At 38.6% G+C, this 22,148-nt stretch overlaps 1 protein-coding gene across 1 annotated transcript in view; it reads right to left on the bottom strand.

The window, feature by feature from the left end:
- The window catches only part of ERC2 (ELKS/RAB6-interacting/CAST family member 2), a 615,701-nt gene that overhangs the window by 319,048 nt on the left and 274,505 nt on the right, over positions 1–22,148 (bottom strand). The window contains exon 13 of the mRNA XM_087923860.1: positions 20,377–20,512. Coding sequence (XP_087779986.1) covers positions 20,377–20,512 — 136 coding nt within the window. The remainder of the gene's footprint in view (positions 1–20,376; positions 20,513–22,148) is intronic.

Genomic DNA, 22,148 nt, shown 5'->3' with positions numbered 1-22,148 from the left:
GAGTACTGAGTCTCCAGTAAAATTTTAGTTAAGGTCCTTTGATGGACTCCAAAAAATATTCCCCAATGTATTCTATGCAGTGAGTCACTGCAGTATGGTGCTGCAAAAATTTATCTGTCTTTGTTGTATATCCTGATTCATCTCCTACATGTTTGCAGGTGTTTTATGCAGGACAGCTAGAAAATTGTTTATTAATAGTCAACATGTTTGGGATTTTCCAGATTCTCTCATCTTCTTAACCAAGAAAATACCAAAATTGTGAAATTTGTATTGTGATGTTCTTGCCTCCTCCTGGAGAATTATGCTCAGTCCCACAACTTTAATAATACATATTTTGGAAGCTTTCAAGTAGAATGATTTGTTTAGAAAAACATTATCAGATAAGAAAAAATAAATTCCTGTACTTGTGTTGTCATTACATTATTTGTGTTATCGTGTTAAATTAATCATTAGATCATACAGTGTTGACATTTTCTATCTTGGAGGAATGGCATTTATTATATAAATTACAATCTTTAATTGACTGCTTTGTGATCTGGCTGGATTACCTTTTATATTTTGAATTTTGGCAATATCAAAGTAAAAATATTATGGATTTATTGACTTGTATGAGCTTAATGGCCATCAAATAAATAGGCAGTGCATTCCAAAATGTTAAACATTATGTTCTTCCAAAGAAAGCAAAATTATTTGCATTATTGATATTTATTTGAATATCTGCAGCATTTTTCACTTTGACTTCTCCTAGGAACTGCCTAACAAATTTATCTAATTCTCAAGACTGCTTTGTGGCTCTTTCTCTAGAGGCAACTAAAGCGAGACTCAGCTAGTGATATAGAGACCATCTGTCAGCATCTGCTCATTCAGAAAATGCTTTATTGTCTGGAGCAATTGAAGAGGGTATAAAACAATGTGTATTAAACACTTTCTTTTGGACATTACTTGCCGCTGTGAATTCTAGACACATATTTTATTATTATTTCGCATTACAGAAAAACTATTAAAACAAATACTTATCTGCACATTCTCTGCAATGATTTAAACATTATTTTATAATTTCAGTAATATTTGTTAGAAATATTAATGCAAAAGAAACATAACTGCTGGTGGCATAGTTGTTAGAATGTAGTACTGCAGGCTATTTCTGCTGACTGCCAATTGCCAGCATTTCAACAGTTTGAGCCTCACTGGCTCAAGGTTGACTCAGCCTTCCATCCTTCTGAGTGGGGTAAAATAAGGACCCAGATTATTGGGGGCAATAGGCTGACTCTGTAAACCACTTAAGGAGGGCTATAAAGTACTGTAAAGTAGTATAAAAGTCTAAGCGCTATTGCTATAACTCCAGTGTGTAAAAACTATGTTAAGTCAAAAGAAGCTTATTAGAATGGGACACTGATCCATATAATCTTGTACTGTCTATCCTTATATTATCTGGTGATAGGCAATCCTGATGCTGTTGCCCCCCTGATGTTTCTAGATTGCAATCCGTTTGACCACTAGCCATTCTGCTATCCAAAACTAAAGGCACCTGCTGTCTTAATCTAATCAAATCAAATAGTATACAATATTAGTAACGCAAAAATGCCAATAATAGGTGAAGATCAAAATCTTTATTCCTACCTTAATCCTTTAATCAAAGAAACCAGGAGTTCAACCAGGGACTTTTTAAATTCAAAATTCCTTGCTCTACACTATTTATAATCCATTGTTCCAAACAGAAGTAGCTTTGAAAATAAATGGTCCAACCCAATATAGTGGTATGCATGTATCTGTATTTTATTATCAGAGTCTGGATGCTACTGCCTTAAGTAATTCTACAGGCTTAGCAAAAACTCATCCAACAATAGTTGATGCTAAGACATCACAGGTGGATTACTTCTCTCAAAACTCAGGCTATTGCTGTCCCCTTCCTTGTTACTGACCATTCTTTGAATATTACATGCCAGCTAGCACTATTCCCTATAATAGCATTAATTTCTAGTTAATAGGAAAGATTCATTTTTTGTTTCATAGACAGTTAATACACTCTGAAATTTTTTTGTCAAAATCGCTGTTGATTAGCTCTAGATGTGCATGACTAGCAATATTAAAACAGACCATCTTACCAATAGGTAACTATCCAATATATTGACATACAATGCAATACAATATGTTGATATTGTCTACGGAGATTCTCAATCATCCAGTCATGGTTGTCCCAAAGATATTTTTCCAAAAGGCAACCAGACTTTCTTAGCTTTTTTCTAGAAAACATTTTGGTTTTCATCCAAGAAGCTTCAGTTGCCTTTTGGAAAAACACATTTGGGATATGCAACATGTTCATTATTTCAAATGTAGCCAATATAAGCTATTATTTTCAGTTACTTAATCTGGTTATTTTCAATAACTTCCCTTCCTTCCTGCCCCCACGCCACTTTTTAAAAAGAAGATTTAGAGGAGAAAATCATTCTGACTAAAAAGGTGACAGACACAAAAATACATCTCCAACAGATTATTCCTTTGTGGCATGCATTAGTTGGAGCATTGAGAAAAGGCCAAGACTTTCTTGGACTGTATCACTTCCAGGAAAACTCATCACTCTCCAATCATTTTTTTCTTGAATAGCAACAAGGGCCTAAGAATCCTGTTACATATATTGGTAATGTATTACAGGCAGTTCTGAACTTACAAACATTCACTTAGTGACCTTTACAATGGACCTTCTAAAGGGTACTTATGATCTAATTCCAAAGTTCTAATGCCTTCACCATGGTCATGTGATTGTATTATAGGTGCTCAGCAACTAGCACCCTGCAATCACATGACCATGACTGAGGATGTCAAAAACCATCATTTACCAGCAAAAATACTTCCATAGCAAACAATGGATTTGTTTAAGAATGCCACCTTCGCTTATTGACTACTATGTTTGCTTTATGACATTGTGTTCGCTTAACAACTGCCTCATAAAATTGGGTTGGTCATGTAATGACCTGCTTTGCAATCATCATGACTTATAGCAATAACACTTAGACTTATATACCACTTCACAGTGCTTTACAGCCCTCTTTAAGTGGTTCACAGAGTCAGCATATTGTCCCCAACAATCTGGGTCCTCATTTTATTCACCTTGGAAGGATGGAAGGCTTAGTCAACCCTGAGCCTGATGAGATCCAAATTGCAGGCAGCCAGCAATCAGCAGAAGTAGCCTGCAGTACTGCATTCTAACCACTGTGCCACCGTAGCTTGTAATTATGATCATATTCTCCATAGAGAGGCTGAAACTTGTGTAATTGTTCCACCTGTAAAGTACTACAAATATATTAGATAGAACAGAATGTTTTCCAATGATAATTTTCCCATATATATGTCTGTATGTGCATGTAATTGTGTGTGTGTGGTCATTTAACATGGTAGTTTAAGGTAGTTTATCTATATCTGAGGAATAAGCCCTATGACCTGACTGAGTAAAATTTAGGCCAAAGCTTTGTTTAACTACTGATTTGGTTAATGCAAATCAACCATTGATTATTTCACTTTACAGCTACATATATTTAACATATGTTTAACAAGTATTCATACATATATTCAAGTTATGTTAAAATAAACTTTCAAGATGAATATTAGCACTGAAGATACAAATTTATCCTTAGGCACATTCAGTAACTTGTATCAGTTCAGCCATTGTAATAGGTTACAGCTTATTTGATAACATGGTTATGTGACATATGAATCATTTTATCTTCTTTATTTGCTTTAGGCAGTCATATAGTGTCTGCAAACTTCAAATTATATTGTTCTGTTTAAATCATATGTGTAATCATCATCATTTTAACCATTGTCTATCCACTGCAGGTTGAAGGCCTTTTCTGCGTATTTCCAACCAATACGGTCCTGAGTTTTCTTTCATCAATTGGGCCTGCAGTACTTGCTGATGTCATTGATCCATCTTGTTTTAGGGCTCTTTTGTGGATACTTTTTATCAAGTGGGATTTATTCTATGACTACTTGACATCAGTTCTTCATGCTATGTGATCAGTACATTTCTATTTCAATTCTTTTACTCTCTTGATGATATTGTATACTTTCATTTGTTCTCTAATCCATGTGTGGGTCTTTCTATCTTGTCTTGTAATTCCAAGCATTTATCTTTCCATGTCTCTTTGCCCAACTCATAGCTTTTGTACTGAGTGTGAGGTTAGTGTCCATATTTCACTGGCATATTTTCAGGGGTGGGATTCAAATTTTGTAAGAGCCGGTTCTATGGGCATGGCTAGGTGGGCATGGCCACATGACTGTGTGGGCGTGGCTTCTTTTTTGCAGCCCCCCCCCCATTTTGGGGGCCTTCTGGGCCTCAGGGAAGCCTCTTGGGGTGGCATTTTTACTCCCAGGAAGCTTCCCTGGGGCTCAGGAAGAGAAAAAATGGAGGCGACGGGGGATGCTGTGCCTGCTCTCCATTTTTTGCCTTCCCGGGTGAAGCAGTAAGTAAGTGAGGGGAAGCACAGATGATCATAGGAACAGCTGATGGTTGGAAGGGTAGGAAATACCTTAAGGAGTGACTGGGCAGGGAAGAATGCAGTCAGCGATGTTGGGCGTGCACGCAATATTGCGCATGCTCGATAAGGACTGACTTGGTAGAGAGGAGAGGGGCAGGCAGAGAGGGGAGGGGCAGCCAGTGGCACGATTTGCCAGTTCTCTGAACTGCACAGAATCATAACAACTGGTTCTATAGAACCAATCCGAACCGGTAGAATCCCACCCCTGCATATGTTAAGAGCAGGTAGCACACACTGATTGAAAACTTTTGTCTTCAGGAATACTGGGAGGTTGTTCTTGAAAATTACTCTTAACTTGCTGAATGCTTGCCAAACACACCATTCAATTTCCTTTACTGTATCACCTTCACTGAGATCCATTGACCAAGGTATATTTAGTGGTCTGTTACATCTAGTTCTTCTCCATATATTTTTTTCCTTTCTTTGGTGAATTTATTAAACATAAATTGGCTCTTTTTCAGGTTTATTTTTAAGCTAAATGGTTCCCTTGCTTTGCGCAGCACTTGTAATGTGTTGTCATAGCTTTTCTGGGTCTTGTGAGAAGAGCACAACACCCTCTGAAAATCTTAAATGATTTAAATAGGTTGATTTTTATTCCATCTTTTGCCCAACCTAGTTTGTGAAATACTTCTTCAAGGCAGGCTGAGAAAAAGATAGGTGATATTATATTGTCTTGTCATACACCTCGTTCTATGTTGATTTCCACATTAAGATCACTAAGACAAATTATTGGCATTGGGTTTTTTTTCATATATTGATTGTAGTAAATTTATGTAAGCACTGGCTAAGCCTTGGTGGAACAATGCATTATTGTTTGCTAGACTATTGAACCAAATGCCTTTTCATAGTCAATGATAGCCATGCCCAGAGCATAGTGTACTCGTGTCTTTCAATGACTTGCTGAATAACCTGGGAGTGATCCATTGTGCTATAGTCACTTCTGAACCCTGTCTTCTCCTTTGACTATGTATCATTTAATATTTACATTATTCTTTTTGCTATTATCTTGGTGAAGACCTTGTAGCAGACTGAAAGAGAGTTTTTGGGGCAACAGATCTTTAAATCATTTTGGGCACCTTTCTTCTGTATAAAAATAACTTCAACATTTTTCCATGCATCAGGTATTTTTTCTTCTCTGAGAGGCATCGCGAGCATAGTTTTTCTCGTACCTTGTGTAAACTATGACCGCCAGCTTTCAGCATTTCAACTGTAACACAGTATTTTCCTGAAGCTTTGCCATTTTTATTGATATTATGGAACTTGATACTTCCTCCACTAAAATATCTGACATTTCTTCTTTCATGGGTGTTGTTACTTTTGAGTGATCTTGATCTTTTTAGAGCTCTGAATAGAATTTTGCAATTATTTCTAACATTTCTTGTCTTGTTCTACACAGAGAGCTATTTTCATGTTTTAATGCAGAATATGGCTATATCTTATCTTGGAACATTTTAATCATATTTATTTTTTAAAAAAGACATGTGGAAAAGCTCTGGTAAAAACCAAAACCATATCAATAAGAAAATAAGGGCTACTTAATAAAATGAGATTTATTATTTTTAGTGATTAAAGCTTTAAAACGCATAACAATTTAAAATGCATAAGATTTTTACAAACTCTATATGTTTGACTCTCCTATAAAATCTCATATAAAGCATTTTTTTTCAATAATCTATCATTAGCAAAGAACAATATGGGCATTAGAAAGCAACCTTCTCTGAAATTTTCTTTGTTCTGGGCATCACTAAAGTTCAGGTGTATTTCAAAAACGCTGCAGCAAGGGACTGTACTCAGAACAATCTTCAAGGTCTCCATCTAGATTCAAGGACAGCTGAGTTTTATGCAATTGACATATTGTTTTTGGAGCTGTCCATGGTCTGAGAGATCATGTTTCCAGCTCTGATCCTATAAACAGTGGTGGGATTCAAAAAATTTTACAATTGATTCTGTGGGAGTGGCTTGATGGGCGTGGTGTGGCTTGGTGGCTGTGGCATGTCTTGGTGGCCTTGCCAGGGAAAGATACTGTAAAATCTCCATTTCCTTCCCATCCTGGAAAAAGGTTACTGCAAAATCCCATCCCCTCCCCACCCCACTAACCTGCTTTCCAGCTCCATTCTCCTGTGTAGGGCAACAAAATCAGCTGGGACTCAGGAAGCAGAGAATAGATGGGGGCAGGGCCAGTCATAGATGGTATTTGTCAAAATTTCTGCTACCAGTTCTCCATAACTGATCAGAACTTGCTGAATACCACCTGTCTATAAGTAACTTCTTGCTTGCAACAATCTATTTCATCATCACTCTTCTGAACACTGCCTGTGTCAAGTGATCTTGTCACCTAAAAGGATTTTGCTCAAAAGTTCAATATTCTAAGCAGTTGTAACATTCACTGGAAGAGGTTAAAACTCCCAAATGTATCTTTTATAGGAACATCTTCACAGAGATTCATTTGTAAATGAGGTTTTTCCATTGTTTATAATTGATTTATTACTTCCAAAGGAAAATCAGAAAATTTATTATTTCCAGAGGAAAATCCAGGGAAAAAACTCAACTCCAGAACTCAACAGTGCAATGGATTCCTCGACCATGCAATCCTATCTCCTCAACTGATCTGAGTCAGTGGGACTTTCTCCAGAGAAATGAAGATAAATAGATTACCTGGAATAAGTCCCATAAAATGAGACATAATTTATGAAAGTAAAAAGTTAATTTTATATTTCCTTGAAGAAATAATATGAAGGATTAAATGAGATTTATTTAATGGAGTCACTTTAAATCTGTAAAATAGCATGAACCTCTAACAAGTGCAATTTTCAATCAAATAGTATAAAACCCCAAATCTGGCACTTGTCTTCAGTCATATCAATCAAATTCTTTATCTTTAGAACATTCATTAAAAAAAATCTTCTCTTCCACTGAAATCAGCGAAAGATGTCTCTCGTACTATAGTAATACTACATTGGCACAGGTTTTATACATATGGAATATATTCACAATTTAATGGAATCTTTACTGGCCAAGAAAAAAAAAAGCTTCAATAGTCATCTACAGTAAAAATCAAATTCACATTCAGCTATGATATTCACATATATGTAAGTTATCATGTTTAGCTATCTTTAAATGAGCTAAATTCAACTTCAGATTGCCTGTGTTTTATAATTATGCTAATATTTTTAAATCTGTTGAAATAAATCATGAATGGCACAAGTTTGCTTTTGTAAAGCAAACTTAATCAGAGCTTTAAGACAGACTGACAAAAGAAATGAATACATTAAAGCTAATTTATATATACAGTTCTTTTCTTATGAAGAAAAGATACAAAGATATGCTAAATGTGAAACCACATGGACAAGGCTAACAAAAAAAAGCATCTATGCATAGAAAGAGAAATCTCACTGAAGTGTGTGAAATTAGTAATATACTATACCAGTGCTTCTCAACCTTGACAAATTTAAGTTGAGTGGACTTCAACACTTTTAAATTCTGGGAGGGGAAATCCACCCATCTGAAAGATGTCAAAGTTGAGAAACATTGCACAACTGTATATGTTTTACCGAAAGTCAACTATTTGGGGGGTTTGTGTTATTAGTACATTTTCCTGTCTTGGGAAAATGTATCCATATAGGTAGTCCACAACTTATCACCATTTGTTTAGTGACCATTCAAAATTACAATGGTGCTGAAAGAAAGGACTTATAGCTAAAGTCATGGCTGCTCCAGCATCTCAGCTGTCATATGAACAAAATTTGGGCTCTTCTCACCCACCATTACAACCAACCAGTTGCTTCTTTATCCCAAAAACAATGTTTGGAAAAGATAAATGGACCAATGTGTGATGGAAGGGAGAAGGCCCAAGGGTGTGGGATCCAGCAGAATGGGAAATGGAGCATGGGGTGCCTCAAAAGAAAGTCCAGGGGAGTCCATGTATGATTTGTGGAGATGCTATGGTGCAGGCTTGGGCCTGCGCCAGGTTTCCCAGAACCTCTCCAACCCCCAGAGGCACCCCTGCCCTCCTCTTAATGACTGCAATGAGAAGAGCAGGGATTGTGGTCATTAAGCAAGGTGATCACCTGTGTGCCTCACTTAACAAGCAACACAGCTTATGAGCATAATTCTGGGCTCAATTGTGGTTGTAAATGAAGGGAGCTGTAATTAGAGAAGCAAAAAAATCTCAAGGGTACACAGATTCATGATATTGTTTGAGGATCTGTCATGTTTTTTATGCTTTCTCTTTTGTTTAACATGTATGGAAATCTCAGTGGTCATTTTAACTACTGAAAAAGAACTAACCTATAATATTCCCCAAGGATTTTTTGGTTTGAAAATGAAAGCATACCAAAATATACTTTCGTTTGTCAAGCTGATCCAACTTCATCTTGACCACTAGAAAAGAAGAAAATATACTATCTCCAAGGATTTTATAAAAGAAAAAATGGAAATATTTAAAAATATACTTTAGTTTTTAGACAATGAATTGGAGATAATTCTAACGATATTTTATTGGCACAAAATATTGGCTGTAACATTTCTTCATATGTTAGTTCATTAATTTATTAAACTGGTGAGAGAGAAGCATTATAATGGAACTTGACCAAAAATGACAACCGTTGTCCATTTGGATGCAATATGAGACTGAATTTCCAAAAAGAAAAATAAATTTGCTGAAGACAGAAAAGGTGTATGAGATTTAAATAAAGAAAACTGACTGTGCAACTCAGCCAAATATTTCTGTGTGGTCTGTAAGATCAAATTTAAAGTTCAACGTCATAATACATTAATATTGCATAGAATATCATAAATGTTACAGCAAATCTATCAGGAGACTGAATTGAAAAAGGTTTCACCTGATGGTTTACCACTTCAATTAAAAAGCAGACTTACTAAAGTAGATTATTACCCACCAACTATGGCAAAAGGCCAATTCCATCAGATTTCAGCTATTCCTCAACTGAGTCACCAGGTCTAAGCAAGAAAAACAGGAAAGATGAGTAGCTCAGCCAACAAGGATAAGATTCTCATCTGCCCTGAGCTTTCCACTTGTACCACAATGCAGGGTAGCATTGGTTCACAAGCCACCAACGCCAAAACTCCTAGAAGTACATAATCATAATTTAATTGTGGCAGCTGACTCAATCTTAAATTATTAGATTTGTGGGTAGCCAAAAAAAAGCCTCATTGTGTGTATGATTACCGTATTTATCGGCGTATAACACGCACTTTTTCCCCCTGAAAATAGGGGGCAAATGATGTATGCGTGTTATACGCCGATGTCCCGTTCCCAATAGTGCCTAGCGGCGGCGCAGCGTCGTGACGCTGCGCCCGCCGCATATTAAAGGGAATGCATGTTATACGCCTGTGCGTGTTATACGCCGATAAATACGGTACCTTAAGTATTACTCAGTGATAGTAGGGACAGAAAGCTTCATAGTCTATACATCTGCACAATGCTGATAGTCAGTGGCATTCTCAGTGATGAATAAAACCTTATTTACATATAGCTGGTGAATCTCGTGCTAACTTTGAAGACACTCTATAATCAGTTTGCAATTATAATCAGTCTAATATCAACACATCCAGTTGGGAAAGAGTGTGATGACCCGTAGTCTCTCAAAATAACCCCAAACCCAAAACATACATTAAAGTCTGGTAATGCTTTCAACTTAACTTCACTGTTTTAATAGGCACAGTTTAAAGTCACAAAAGTAAATAATGAGGCAAAACCAAAACAAATCGTATTTACGAGAGTTCCGAAGCAAGCCAAGATAATTAATCATACATTCCAGGAAGATAACCAAGGAGAGTCCATGGGAAGAACGCCAGCAAAGTAAACACTAAACTTTGACTCCAGCAAATTCTGACAATGCAGTTACAAACTTATATACATAGCTCCTAGCTGCAAGCCACGAGGGGGATCATGGTAATCTCCTCCTGAGTAGACCTTGCTTTTCCCTGATTCTCTCCTCCCTGCATGACCTAGGATGGATAGGGGATGGGCTTGGATCCTCCTCTGATTGCTCAGCTGGCCTCTGCCCTTCCCCAGCCTCCTCCACCACCTCTGGAACCACACTCCCACTCCCTGTTGGCTGTTCCTCCTCTTCCTCAGAGTCAGTCTCCACCAGGGGCATGACAAAGAGGCACATTATCTAATTCACCCAAAGAATATGGACAAGTTAGCCAGGAACAGGGGTGGGATTCTACTGGTTCTGTCCAACTCTGTAGAACCGGTAGCTCTGAAGAGCAGCGGACATAGAACCGGTTCTATGTCTGCTGATGTTTTGGCCCACCTGCTCGCCCGGGCTCTTACCTGACCTTTATTTCCTGGTTTTTCAACCTCAGCTGCTTTGCAAGGCACAGCTGCAGTTGAAAAAGCAGGAAAAAGGTGCTTTTTCAAATGCTACGCACCTGCGGTGCAGCGCTGCTCAGCTGTCCAGGCAGCTGTTCACGCAAATCGTAAATCAACGAACCAGTAGTTACACTGGTTGGATCCCACCCCTGGCCAGGAAGTTTGAAACCCACCACCTGATCTTTTCCAATTATGGCTGATAAAAGCCTCCAGACCAAAAGTGAAGAACTGGTGACTTGGAACAAATCAATTATATAGATTTATCTCAATCTCTTCATAATTCTGCTTTGGGACGCCCTTCATTTGTTCTGCTAATTTACTGGATAGTGAGACTACAAGTCCTAATTTCTAATTGGCAGCTGTAACTATTTATCACCATCTCCTCTTCCAACATCTGGCCTGAGTTTAGGAAGCATACTTCTACACTGATTCTGATGTAATCTGTTTCATGAGATGTTCATAGTAGAATTTCTCTTCTTCAAGTGGTCTTTGTCGAAGGCAAGCAAGAATCCCAATCCTATTCACTTTTAAATGAATCCACCAACAACTGTCTAGAGATGGAGATTTCAGTGTTATTAATCTGCTGATGACAAATAGCTCTCCCTTTCTGTTTTTTACCACCATTATTAGAAAGGTTAAGAAACTCTTAGACAAGTACCTGGAATTGATTCTGAGCAGAGTGGAAAAGAGGAAGTGAAACTTAATCTTGGAAAAATACTGCTGCAGTAGATTGAGAAGAAGCTGATCTGGATAATAGCATACAACAGACTTGTACTCCTCCTTTGGCCAGGTGTATAACTTGGAAATGATCCTGGATTCATTACTGATGGCTGAGCCAGATTTGGCAGCAATGACCAGAGTATTGTTTGCAAAAATCTGATTTGCATGCCATCTGGAGTACTAGACCAAATGACCTAACTATCCATTGTTCTCTAAATCAGACTACCAAGATCAGTTATAGGATTGCCCCCTTAAGATATATGAAGATTAATGCTGATATAGTAAGTCACTCATCTTCATATGGTAGGGCGCCAAAACTTTGCTCATAATTCCAATTTTATGTCACTTGTACATTATAAGAGCCAATAAGCATATTTCAAAATGCTGAACTTAACATTCCCCAAACTGTAATGATTGTTGAGGTTATCTAAAGTCCACCTTCATAGATCTTCACATAAGCTAACTTTTAGATGGTGTTTGGATGTTTGTTTGTTTTTTTATTTGTCAATTGCTTACAAGATAATAGGTATAAGTAAAAACATAGTTATGAATATATGGATACATATAAGAAAAATAAAAAATATATAAAAGAAACAATATGACAAGGATGGTAGGCACATTGGTGTGCTTATGCATGCCCCCTTCAGTCCTCTTAGGAAAGGGGTAAGTTCAATAGTAGACAGTGTAAGGTTAAAGTTTTTGGGGTTTGGGGAAAGAACCAGAGTCAGGTGGAGTATTCCAGACATTGACCACTCTGTTGCTGAAGTCGTATTTCCTGCAATCAAGTTTGGTGTGATTAACCTTGAATTTGTATCTATTGTTTGCTCTTGTGTTGTCATGGCTGAAGCTAAAGTATGCATTGATGGAAGGACATTGCAATGTATGATTTTATATACTATACTTAGATCAGACCGAAGGCGGTGTAGTCCTAGGCTTTCTAGGTCTAGAATTTTGAGTCTGGTGGCATAAGGTATTCTGCAATGAGTAGAGGAGTGGAGAACTCTTCTTGTGAAATATTTCTGGACTTTCTCAACTGTGTTAATATCAGATACATAATGTGGGTTTCAGACTGATGAGCTATATTTGAGTATTGGTCTAGCAAATGTTTTGTGTGCTCTAGTTAGTAGCGTGATATTACCAGAGAAAAAGCTATGTAAGGTTAGGTTAACAACTCTTAACGCCTTTTTGGCTATGTAGTTACAGTGGCCTCTAGCACTTAGGTCATTTGAGATGAGTACTCCAAGATCCTTGACAGAATTTGGATCATCAACAAGGTCTTGACTATTCAGCTTGTGTTTTATTTTCTGATTTTTTTTGCCAATATGTAAGACAGAGCATTTATTTGTTGAGATTTGAAGTTGCCATTTGTTTGACCATTCTGATACATAGTCAAGGTCTTTTTGAAGGGCAGCAGTATTGTCTGTGATGTTGATTAGCTTTACATCATCAGCAAAGAGAACGCAGTTGCTCTTGATATGATCACAGAGTTCATTTATGTAGAGTATGAAAAGAGTTGGTCCTAGAACATTGCCTTGGGAGACATCACTGTTGACAGGTACAGAATTTGATAGGACACTGCCAATTTTGACCATTTGTTGTCTGTTTGAGGGGAATGCTTCTATCCAGTATTGCAGGTGTCCAGAGATACCATAAGATTTTAGTTTTAGGAGTAGTTTGTCGTGTACCACTGAATCAAAGGTTTTACAGAAATCTATGTAGATTGCATCTATTGCTTTGCCCTGATCAAGTTGTGTAGTCCATATGTTTTTGCAGTGTAAGAGTGTCAGATTGCATGATAGCTTTTTCCTAATACCAAATTGTTTATTAGAGAGTAGATTGTTTGTTTCTAAGTGGAGGATGATGGGTTGGTTAATAATTGATTCCATGACTCTACAGGTGATGCAGCATAAGGAGATTGGTCTGTAATTTTCAACTAGGCTGGGGTCTCCCTTTTTGAAGATGGGGATGACCATGGCTTGTGACCATAGTTTTGGCAAGGAGCTGGTCCTGAAAGATTTTTCAAAGATTATGCTTAGAGGTTAAGCTATGGCTGTGGGTAGCTTTTTTAAGAAGTAGGCACATATTCCATCTGGTCCAATAAATAGAGATGGTTTTAGATTGCATAGTGCTTTTTCAACATTGTCTACTGTAAAATCAATATGTATTAGATCATTGTAGTTGTCTGTGGTTCGACTAGGAAATACTGGGCATGATCCATTGCTGTTTACAAATACTGAGCCAAAGAATGTGTTAAGGAGGTCGGCTTTAATAGTGTCATTGTTGCAATCTTTACCATCAGGTCCTTTCAGGGATGGGATGGACCTTGAGTCTTTTAGTTTGTTGTTTACAAAATTGTAGAAAGCATCGGTGGAATTGGTGCATAGAAGGTTTTCTTCTTGTTTAATGTTATAATTGGTGCATTCAGTTTTTATCTGTTGGCACAAATTTTTGTATTGGCTTTTGAAGTTGGCAACGTGACCAGATTTGTTTTTCCACTAAAGTGATTTCTTTTTGGATTGAAGCTTCCTTATTGTTTGGGGTAATTTGTTTTTTTCTGGTTTGGGGAATTGTTAATGGTACATATATTTTGATGGCTCTTTTGACTTCAAGTAAAAATATGTTGTAATGGTCTTCTACAGTATTGCATCCAGAGAATAGAAATTGCCAATCAAGGGATGAGAGATGTGAGTGGTCCTGGATGCTCTCTGAACATGGTTGTTTTCTTGCAGATGTGTCATTACCCAAACTAGGTAACATTGTCTAGCACTCATGATGATATCTAGGTTGGGTAATGAACTATCTGCAAGAAAACAATCAAACTCAAAGAGCATCATGGACCCCTCATTTCAACCTTGAGCTACAAATATTCTCCTTTATTGGATGTCTGTGTTTTTCTTTAGATGCATGGTTGTGTTTTTTATTTTTATTATTATTATTGTTATGCAAAATATGAAATCTAACATAAAATTAATATGAATAAAATTAATATATATCATTAAAGTAAATTAACAAAATTGGACAAAACAGGGATATTTTCCCATGTTGTTAAATACTGGGAAAGTGGGAGTCCAATAAATCTCCTGAGCATAATATTCCATAGCATGAATGCCACTCAGGTAAAGGTAAAGGTTCCCCTCACTCGTACGTGCTAGTCTGTTCTAGCTCTAGGGGGCAGTGCTCATCTCCATTACAAAGACGAAGAGCCAGCACTATCCGAATACATCTCCGTGGTCATGTGGCTGGCATGACTAAATGCCAAAGGCACACAGAATGCTGTTACCTTCCCACCAAAGTGGTCCCTATTTTTCTACTTGCATTTTTACATGCTTTCGAACTGCTAGGTTGGCAAAAGCTGGGACAAGTGACAGGTGCTAGGGATTCGAACCGCTGAACTGCTGACCTTTCTAATCGACAAGCTCAGCATCTTAGTCACTGAACCACCACATCCCCAAATGCCACTCAGGAGAAGGCCAAAGAGGAGAAATTTGAAAGGGCCTCATCTCATTAACTCACAGGGCATGTTCACTAGTTTATGTTAAGATTAGCAAATTTTATCAACTTTTTCAGGGGCAGAAGCTTTTGAAACTCCTTCTAAATAGAGATATACATTAATGCAATCTGGGATACTAGTGGCCAAATCATAAGCACTACCTTATGATATTGTTAAATATTATTTTGTCTGATCTACCTCTTAAAAAACCATGTATACATCAATTCAATATATATAGTTATCATGATACATTTTTCACTTCTGGGTGAAACTATTATTAAAAAATATAATTCATGATGAAACATGCTTGTAGTCCAATGCGCAAAATGGAAATACTACTTTAGTAACATGAAAAGTATTCAGACAAAAGTAACAAATTTGATGTAATACATGGAAGCTGATCAAGGAAAGTATCACCAAAAAAATTAAGTATTTTGAGCCAAGAGGAAAAAATAGATTAAAAGAGAAAATTCATAATCTTTTCAAATTAGTTTTATAAAAGGCCAAGCAGGATTGAAAAACCAATTATTCCTTGTGTCCACAGAGAATGAACAAAGTTTCAGGCAGCTGGTTTTAAATGTTACATAAAGGCAGCACACTGATGGTTACCCAACATTGGTATATTTTTATTTCCAAGAAGGGAAGAACATGTATGGAAACTATTTTGATAACAGTGCCAAATTATCTAGATCAGGGGTGCCCAACCTTTCACCTTCCCTGGGCCACATTAGAAGATGAAAATTTGGTTTGGGCTGCACATAAAATAAAATAACAGTAACGATACCCGATCATCCCAAAAAACCATAGAAAACATAGTTAACATATTAAATTTATTTGGAAATAAAGTTAGTGAGATGTTTTTATTATTTATTATTTATTTAAAATTATTTCTTTTTTATCACGGTTTTTTTATCACAGTTTATTTTCCGGCCAAATTTTGGGGGGAGAAAGCTCGCTTGCCTCACGCCTACCTCTCCTCCTACAAATAACCTGGCTGGATGAGGCAGGACTGGAAGGCAGAAGCAGCAGCAGCAGCGGCGGGGGCAGAAGCAGTGGCGGGGAAGGCTTCTGCCCCGCTGCTGCTGCTGCTGCTGCAGCGGCGGGGGAGGCTTCTGCCGCCGCTTCTGCCCCTCGCCGCCACTGCCCCGCCGCCGCTTCTGCCCCCGCCGCTTCTTCCCCCTCCACCGCTGCTGCTTCTGCCGCTGCCATTTCTGCCCCCACCACCACCCCCGTGGGGCAGCGGCAGCGGGGCAGAAGAAGCAGCGGTGGTGGGAGAAGAAGCGGTGGCGGCGGGGGCAGAAGCGGCGGGGTGGCGGCGGGAGAAGAAGCGGTGGCGGCAGGGGCAGCAGCAGCGGTGGGGGCAGAAGCAGCAGCAGTGGCAGGGCAGAAGCAGCGGGGGTGGCGGGGGGCAGAAGCAGCAGCAGTGGCAGGGCAGAAACGGTGGGGGTGGCGGCGGGGCAGAAGCGGCAGGGGTGGCGGCGGGGCAGAAGCAGCGGGGTGGCGGCGGGGCAGAAGCGGCAGGGGTGGCGGCGGGGCAGAAGCGGCGGGGGTGGCGGCGGGGCAGAAGCGGCGGGGGTGGCGGCGGGGGTGGCGGCGGGGCAGAAGCAGCGGGGTGGCGGCGGGGTGGCGGCGGCGGGGGGCGGCGGCGGGGGCAGTGGCGGCGGGGGCAGAAGCAGCAGCGGTGGCAGGGGCAGAAGCGGCGGCGGTAACAGCAGGAGGTGGCGCTCTGACGGCGCCCGCCTTTTCTCTTGCTGCTTGGCCTGGCGCTCGCCTCGCCCCGCCTCGCGCCTGCCTCTCCTCCTCCTTCTCGCTGGCTGTGGCACGATGGTTGGGGTGGGCATTGGGCCTCATTACGAGGCGACCTGGGCCGCATGCGGCCCATGGGCCGCGGTTGGACAAGCCTGATCTAGATAGCTTTAAATACCATGTACTTTTAATTTATAGGAAATAGGAGATAAGAGCAGTAAATCCCTCTTTTATCTGGGGAAAGTTTTAAAGATCTACTAACTGCAAGCAAAGAATGTCTAACTTGAAGACTGAAAGAGTAGACAAACCATGCTGCTTCATCTTCTGAGCATCAAACCCTCTGATCTAAGATTTATAGATTACAGATATATCATCCTGCCTAATGTTGTCAATGAACTTCAGAGACCAAGTTCATTATGTTTTAGAATTTGCTTTTAAATTGAGACCTTTCTTTGCATGTTTGTAAATCCAGTCCGACTATTGACTCCTGGATTTTCTTCTTGCTTGTGAATTCCATTTCGTATCCATGGATTCAGACTGATATTTTCATAATACAGCTCACTGGCCTTTCAGAGCAAGATATATCTGCACTAAAAGCTTCTTTTTACTTTCTTTTGTATCAGGTTTTCCCTTCCACAAAATAAAAGCTTGGGGTATATCCCTGAAAAGTTTCCATATGTTAGAAAAAAGAATATTTCACTAAGAGGTTTCACCAGGATTCAAATTTCTTAACAACCGGTTCTGTGGACATGGCCTAATTTGTGGGTGTGGCTTGGTGGTCATGTGACTGGGTGGCATGCTTGCTGACTGGGTGTGGTTTGGTGGTCATGTGACTGGCTGAGCATGGCTTGGTGGTCACGTGACTGGCTGGGGGTGGCTAGTGAGTCATGTGACTAGGGTGGGCGTGGCTAGGTGGCCATGTGACTGGCAAACCAAATATAAATAGTCCTCGCTTAATGGCCAGTTGCATAGCAAGTGTTTACGACTGACCTCCCCAGAGCTACTTGACCTGTTTTTAGTGTTTTGACAGCCATGCACACACACACACACACACACACACACACACACATTTATGATTAGTTACAACATCCCACACAGTCTTTTGACTGAGGTTTTCTATGTTTTTTGCCAGTTTCCAATAATTCCTTCTGGTTTCCGGTTAAAAATACCCATTGGGGAAAATTGACTTGTTTAACAACCACAGTGTTTGCTTAATGACCACAAGGTTCACTTAACAACCATGGCGTTTGCCTAACCTGGGGTCTGAAACCTTAAATACTCAAACAGCCATTTTTCTATTTTCTTTTAAACAGGTATCTCTCTCTATCTCTGTGTGTCTCTCTTTCTCACTCTCTCTCATCTTTTTCTTTTTCCCTTTTTCCTTCTTTCTCTCTCTCTCTCTCTCATCTCTGTCTCTTCTCTCTCTCTCTCTCTCTCTCTCTCTGTCTTCTCTCTTTCTCTCTCTCTGTCTTGTCTCTCTCTCTCTTCCCTCCCCCCTCTCTCTTATCTCTCTCTCTTCCCCTCCCTCCCTCTCTCTGTCTCTCTCTTTCTCTGTCCGTCCCTGGAGTGGGGGAGGGAATATAAGTAACTTTTTTCAGTGCTTTTTAACTTTAAATGGAGGCTAAACAAATACTTGTAAGTCAAAGACTATCTGCAGCTTTAACCTTCCAATTAGCATCTAACTAGATTTCAGCTGCATCTCTGCACCAGGCACAATAGGATAATTTCCTTATTCCCAAAATGCAGGAAATTACCCAGGCTCACAAGAAGTTGTACTTCTGAGTGTCTTTCAAGCTTAGCAACTTTAAGACATGTGGACTTCAATTCCCAGAATTCCCCAGGCAGCATGAGACCTGATTATTCCCAAGTCAATAACATGAAAGAATTACCAAAGTTAAAGGTATTGAGCATTGTGTATCTGTATGAATTTATTTAATAAGATTCCATACTTACCACACTCATGTCTCTGCTTGGACAGAACTATCAAGACACTTCTACTGGATTGCCCCTTGTACTAAGGCTCTAGTTTAATATTGCCGCCGCCTCCTCCTCCTCCTCCTCCTCCTCACTAAATGCATGGATTGACCTCAAATGGATGTTACCTATTTTCTACTGGTGGATTAATCTATAAAATGTAATATAAACTGCCCCTTCTTCACAAGGACACCACTTTAAAGAGTAAAGTCCCCTCCCCAAATATCTCTTCCAGGATGACTGTTCCTAGTCCATTAAAATGTTCTAGGGTTAGTGCTGTCTTAGAGATAGGTATTTGGTTTAATTATATTAGTAGTGTACAGAAGCAGAGACTGACTACTGAAAATGATACCTAGGAAGGCCAGCAAATCTAATTGCCTTTTTACCTACATAACATAATTTTAAGGCTGAGTATTACCTGTTTATAGCCCATCATAAGCACCACATCCCATGAAAAGCCATAACACAGCAATTTCCAATGAATTAGTCAATTAAATAATTTCTCTCCAGCAATCTGGGCTGAAGCAGAATTAAACCATATCCGCTCCTTTGTTTTCTGAATGGATTTTATAGGAAGGAGGCTTAATTTCACATGCATGCACACCAGCCATTTCCCACTCGGTCTACTTCATTTGGGAAGCATGGAGGACGTAGTCAGCAACAACAAAACTCAATATCTTCCAAATGGGATAGGCGCAGGGGGGTGGGAAGGAGAGAAAGGGATTCTTGCTCCAGGCTTAAAGCCCTGCAGTTCCAGAAACTCATCTTCAGCCTCATCAGAGGTGAGTGGCTGGGAGGGGAAGGGGAGGGGCCAGCCAGGGACACAATTTGCTGGTTCTCTGAACTGGGCAGAATCTTATCATCCGGTTCTATAGAACTGGTGGGAACTGGTAGAAAACCACCCCTGGGTTTCACTAAGATTTGGACTACAAAGTGTGAAAAACCACTAGATGGCAGTAAAAGGGGACAAAAATTTCTATCTTTTTGCTGCCATCTAATGGTCTGTAAGATCAACTACTGGTAGTTTTTGTAGATAAATCTTCTTGAATCTTGGACTGGTCCTCCTATTTGACTAATGTTAAAGTGTTAGGAACTTCTCTTAGAATATATTATAGGGTTTTTTTGATATTGAATGCTACTTTTTATAAATTAAATTATTATTTTTTGAGGGGGCAGGGAAGTAATAAATATCTATGCACCTCGTAAAGTAACTTTGGGGAAATAAGCAAATATATAAATGGTCTAAATAAACAAAAACATATACATCTTTGCTACCATTTAGTAGGATGCAGATTTTTTTATAGCCCAGACCAATTTCTTAGGTAAGATCTATGATAAATCCAAGAATACAGAACTTTTTCCTAAGTTAATAAAGACAAAAAATATCAAAAGATTTATATATGGGATATACCGGATCTGTCTAACCAAACTTTTGTCAATCAAGAAAAATCAGTACTTTATCAGTCACTAGCTATGAAGTATATGTGTTATTTGGATTGACAACCTAGTCATGTGTAGACAAACTGTAAAATGTTTAGTAGGGTAGTGTTATAAAAAATAAAACAACTTACCTGCAAATGCTGAGCATTGTCTGTCATATTGTCTTCACGCCTCCGAACTTCTTCTAGCAACTGGGCATTCTTCTTCTTTTCTATTTGTTGATTATGCTTCAGGTTGGCCACCTTCTTGTTTTGATCCTTCATGTGTCTAAGAATAGTATGCATATACTTGTTAATTCTAATGGGCCTATTAACAAGGTAAGAGAGCAAATGTATAAATGATAGCATAAATCTTACCATCAGGCAGATGTTCATTACATATTCTAAAGTAAGAAGTCTATGAAAAGTCACGGTGTTTCATGGGAAATACTGAAATGTTACTTCAGATTAGACATGCAATCTTTAAGACAGAAATATGTTGTTGTTTTGATTGGCTTAATTTTAGACATGAAAACTCCAACTTCCCAATCTCTATTTTCAGGACCAAAATTGAAAACAGGGCTCATAATATTTCATTACTCTACTATTTGATTGTCTGTCTGGAGTGAAATGGTTAGGTTGTGCACCTGGTATTCTCAGGAGGCTTGGTTTCCCCTTTAAAAGTCTCTAAATTAAAGCATCTATTCAGAGATAGTTTTGATTGCCAAGAGTTTATTCTAAAAGTCAGTTCTAACCTACATTGATTCAAAACTACAACACAACATTAATTTGAGAAACAAAATTAGTCCATCACAACTTAAAATCATGTCTGTCCACCCAGAAAAGCTCACATATAACCAATTAAATGTTCTCAATGATAAGCAATTATTTAGTATTATTTTATAACTGACTAATTACTATAAAAGACTGCAGAAGAAATGTGAGAATGTAACTGTTATCTACTTGAGTTCTTAGATATTAATTTATTTGACTCTCTCACGATTCTGAGGAATTTCTTTCTTTTTATCTATATAATAATAGTCATGTGCAAATTCCAAAAGAGATTTGCACACTAATCTTTTTTGGCAAAGGAAAGGATATTTTCTAATGTCCGTATGATCATGCAAAGTTTTTAAAGGATTTGGTAAGGTGGAGGCATTATGTATGATTGTAGGTTTTATTTTTAAATATTTTATTTCCTTGTGAATATTTAGTAAGTAAAATGCCATGTCCTTAGTTACTTGTTACAAAATAATAGTATAAATTATACTTATTGTGGAAAAGCAAATGCTATTTTCAAGAGAAAACTCCCAATGGTTCTAGGCTAAAAAAAAAACAATAATCCAAGAACAATCCCGGAAAATCAATATTAAGTCTACTTAGCATAGGAAAGTAACTACCATTTTCCAATCTACAACCAGCTTTGTAACTGATGTGATGAAATATGATTCATATAGTTATAATGTAGTTATTTAATCTACTCCAATATAACACTTGGGAAAGAAGTTAATTTTTAAATCCCAAATATTTCTTTGTTAGCTTATATATTCTATCTGCTTAAGTTTCCTCCTTCTTTCACTCTTAGCATTTTTAAACTTATTTATATCCCTTAGCTAATGAATACCATTTTGTCTTTATTTGACTGTACCTTTGATCTTTCACAAATTGAATGCTTCGATGCAATGAAATGCTTTGAAACAACAGAAGAAGAGCCAAATTCATTGTTCTCAAAGAACAATGGAGTTCTGACATGTAATCTTGTTTGACAATGCTATGTGCAGTAGTACTGGAGCAGGACGCATTCAATCTCAACAGTTTTCTCAGAAGGAAGTCACCTTGGGACGGTGCATTTCAGAAAAGGAATTAATGGGGAAATCACACTGCACTCTTGTGACTGTTTTAGGTTCATAGTCCCCTTCCCCAGA

The sequence above is a fragment of the Pseudonaja textilis genome, chromosome 2 (assembly GCF_049901715.1).
Source record: "Pseudonaja textilis isolate UNSWEBS1 chromosome 2, rPseTex1.2, whole genome shotgun sequence".
Classification (NCBI taxonomy): domain Eukaryota; kingdom Metazoa; phylum Chordata; class Lepidosauria; order Squamata; family Elapidae; genus Pseudonaja; species Pseudonaja textilis.
The sequence above is the reverse complement of the archived record's forward strand: the minus strand, read 5'-3'. Positions and strand labels throughout refer to the sequence as shown.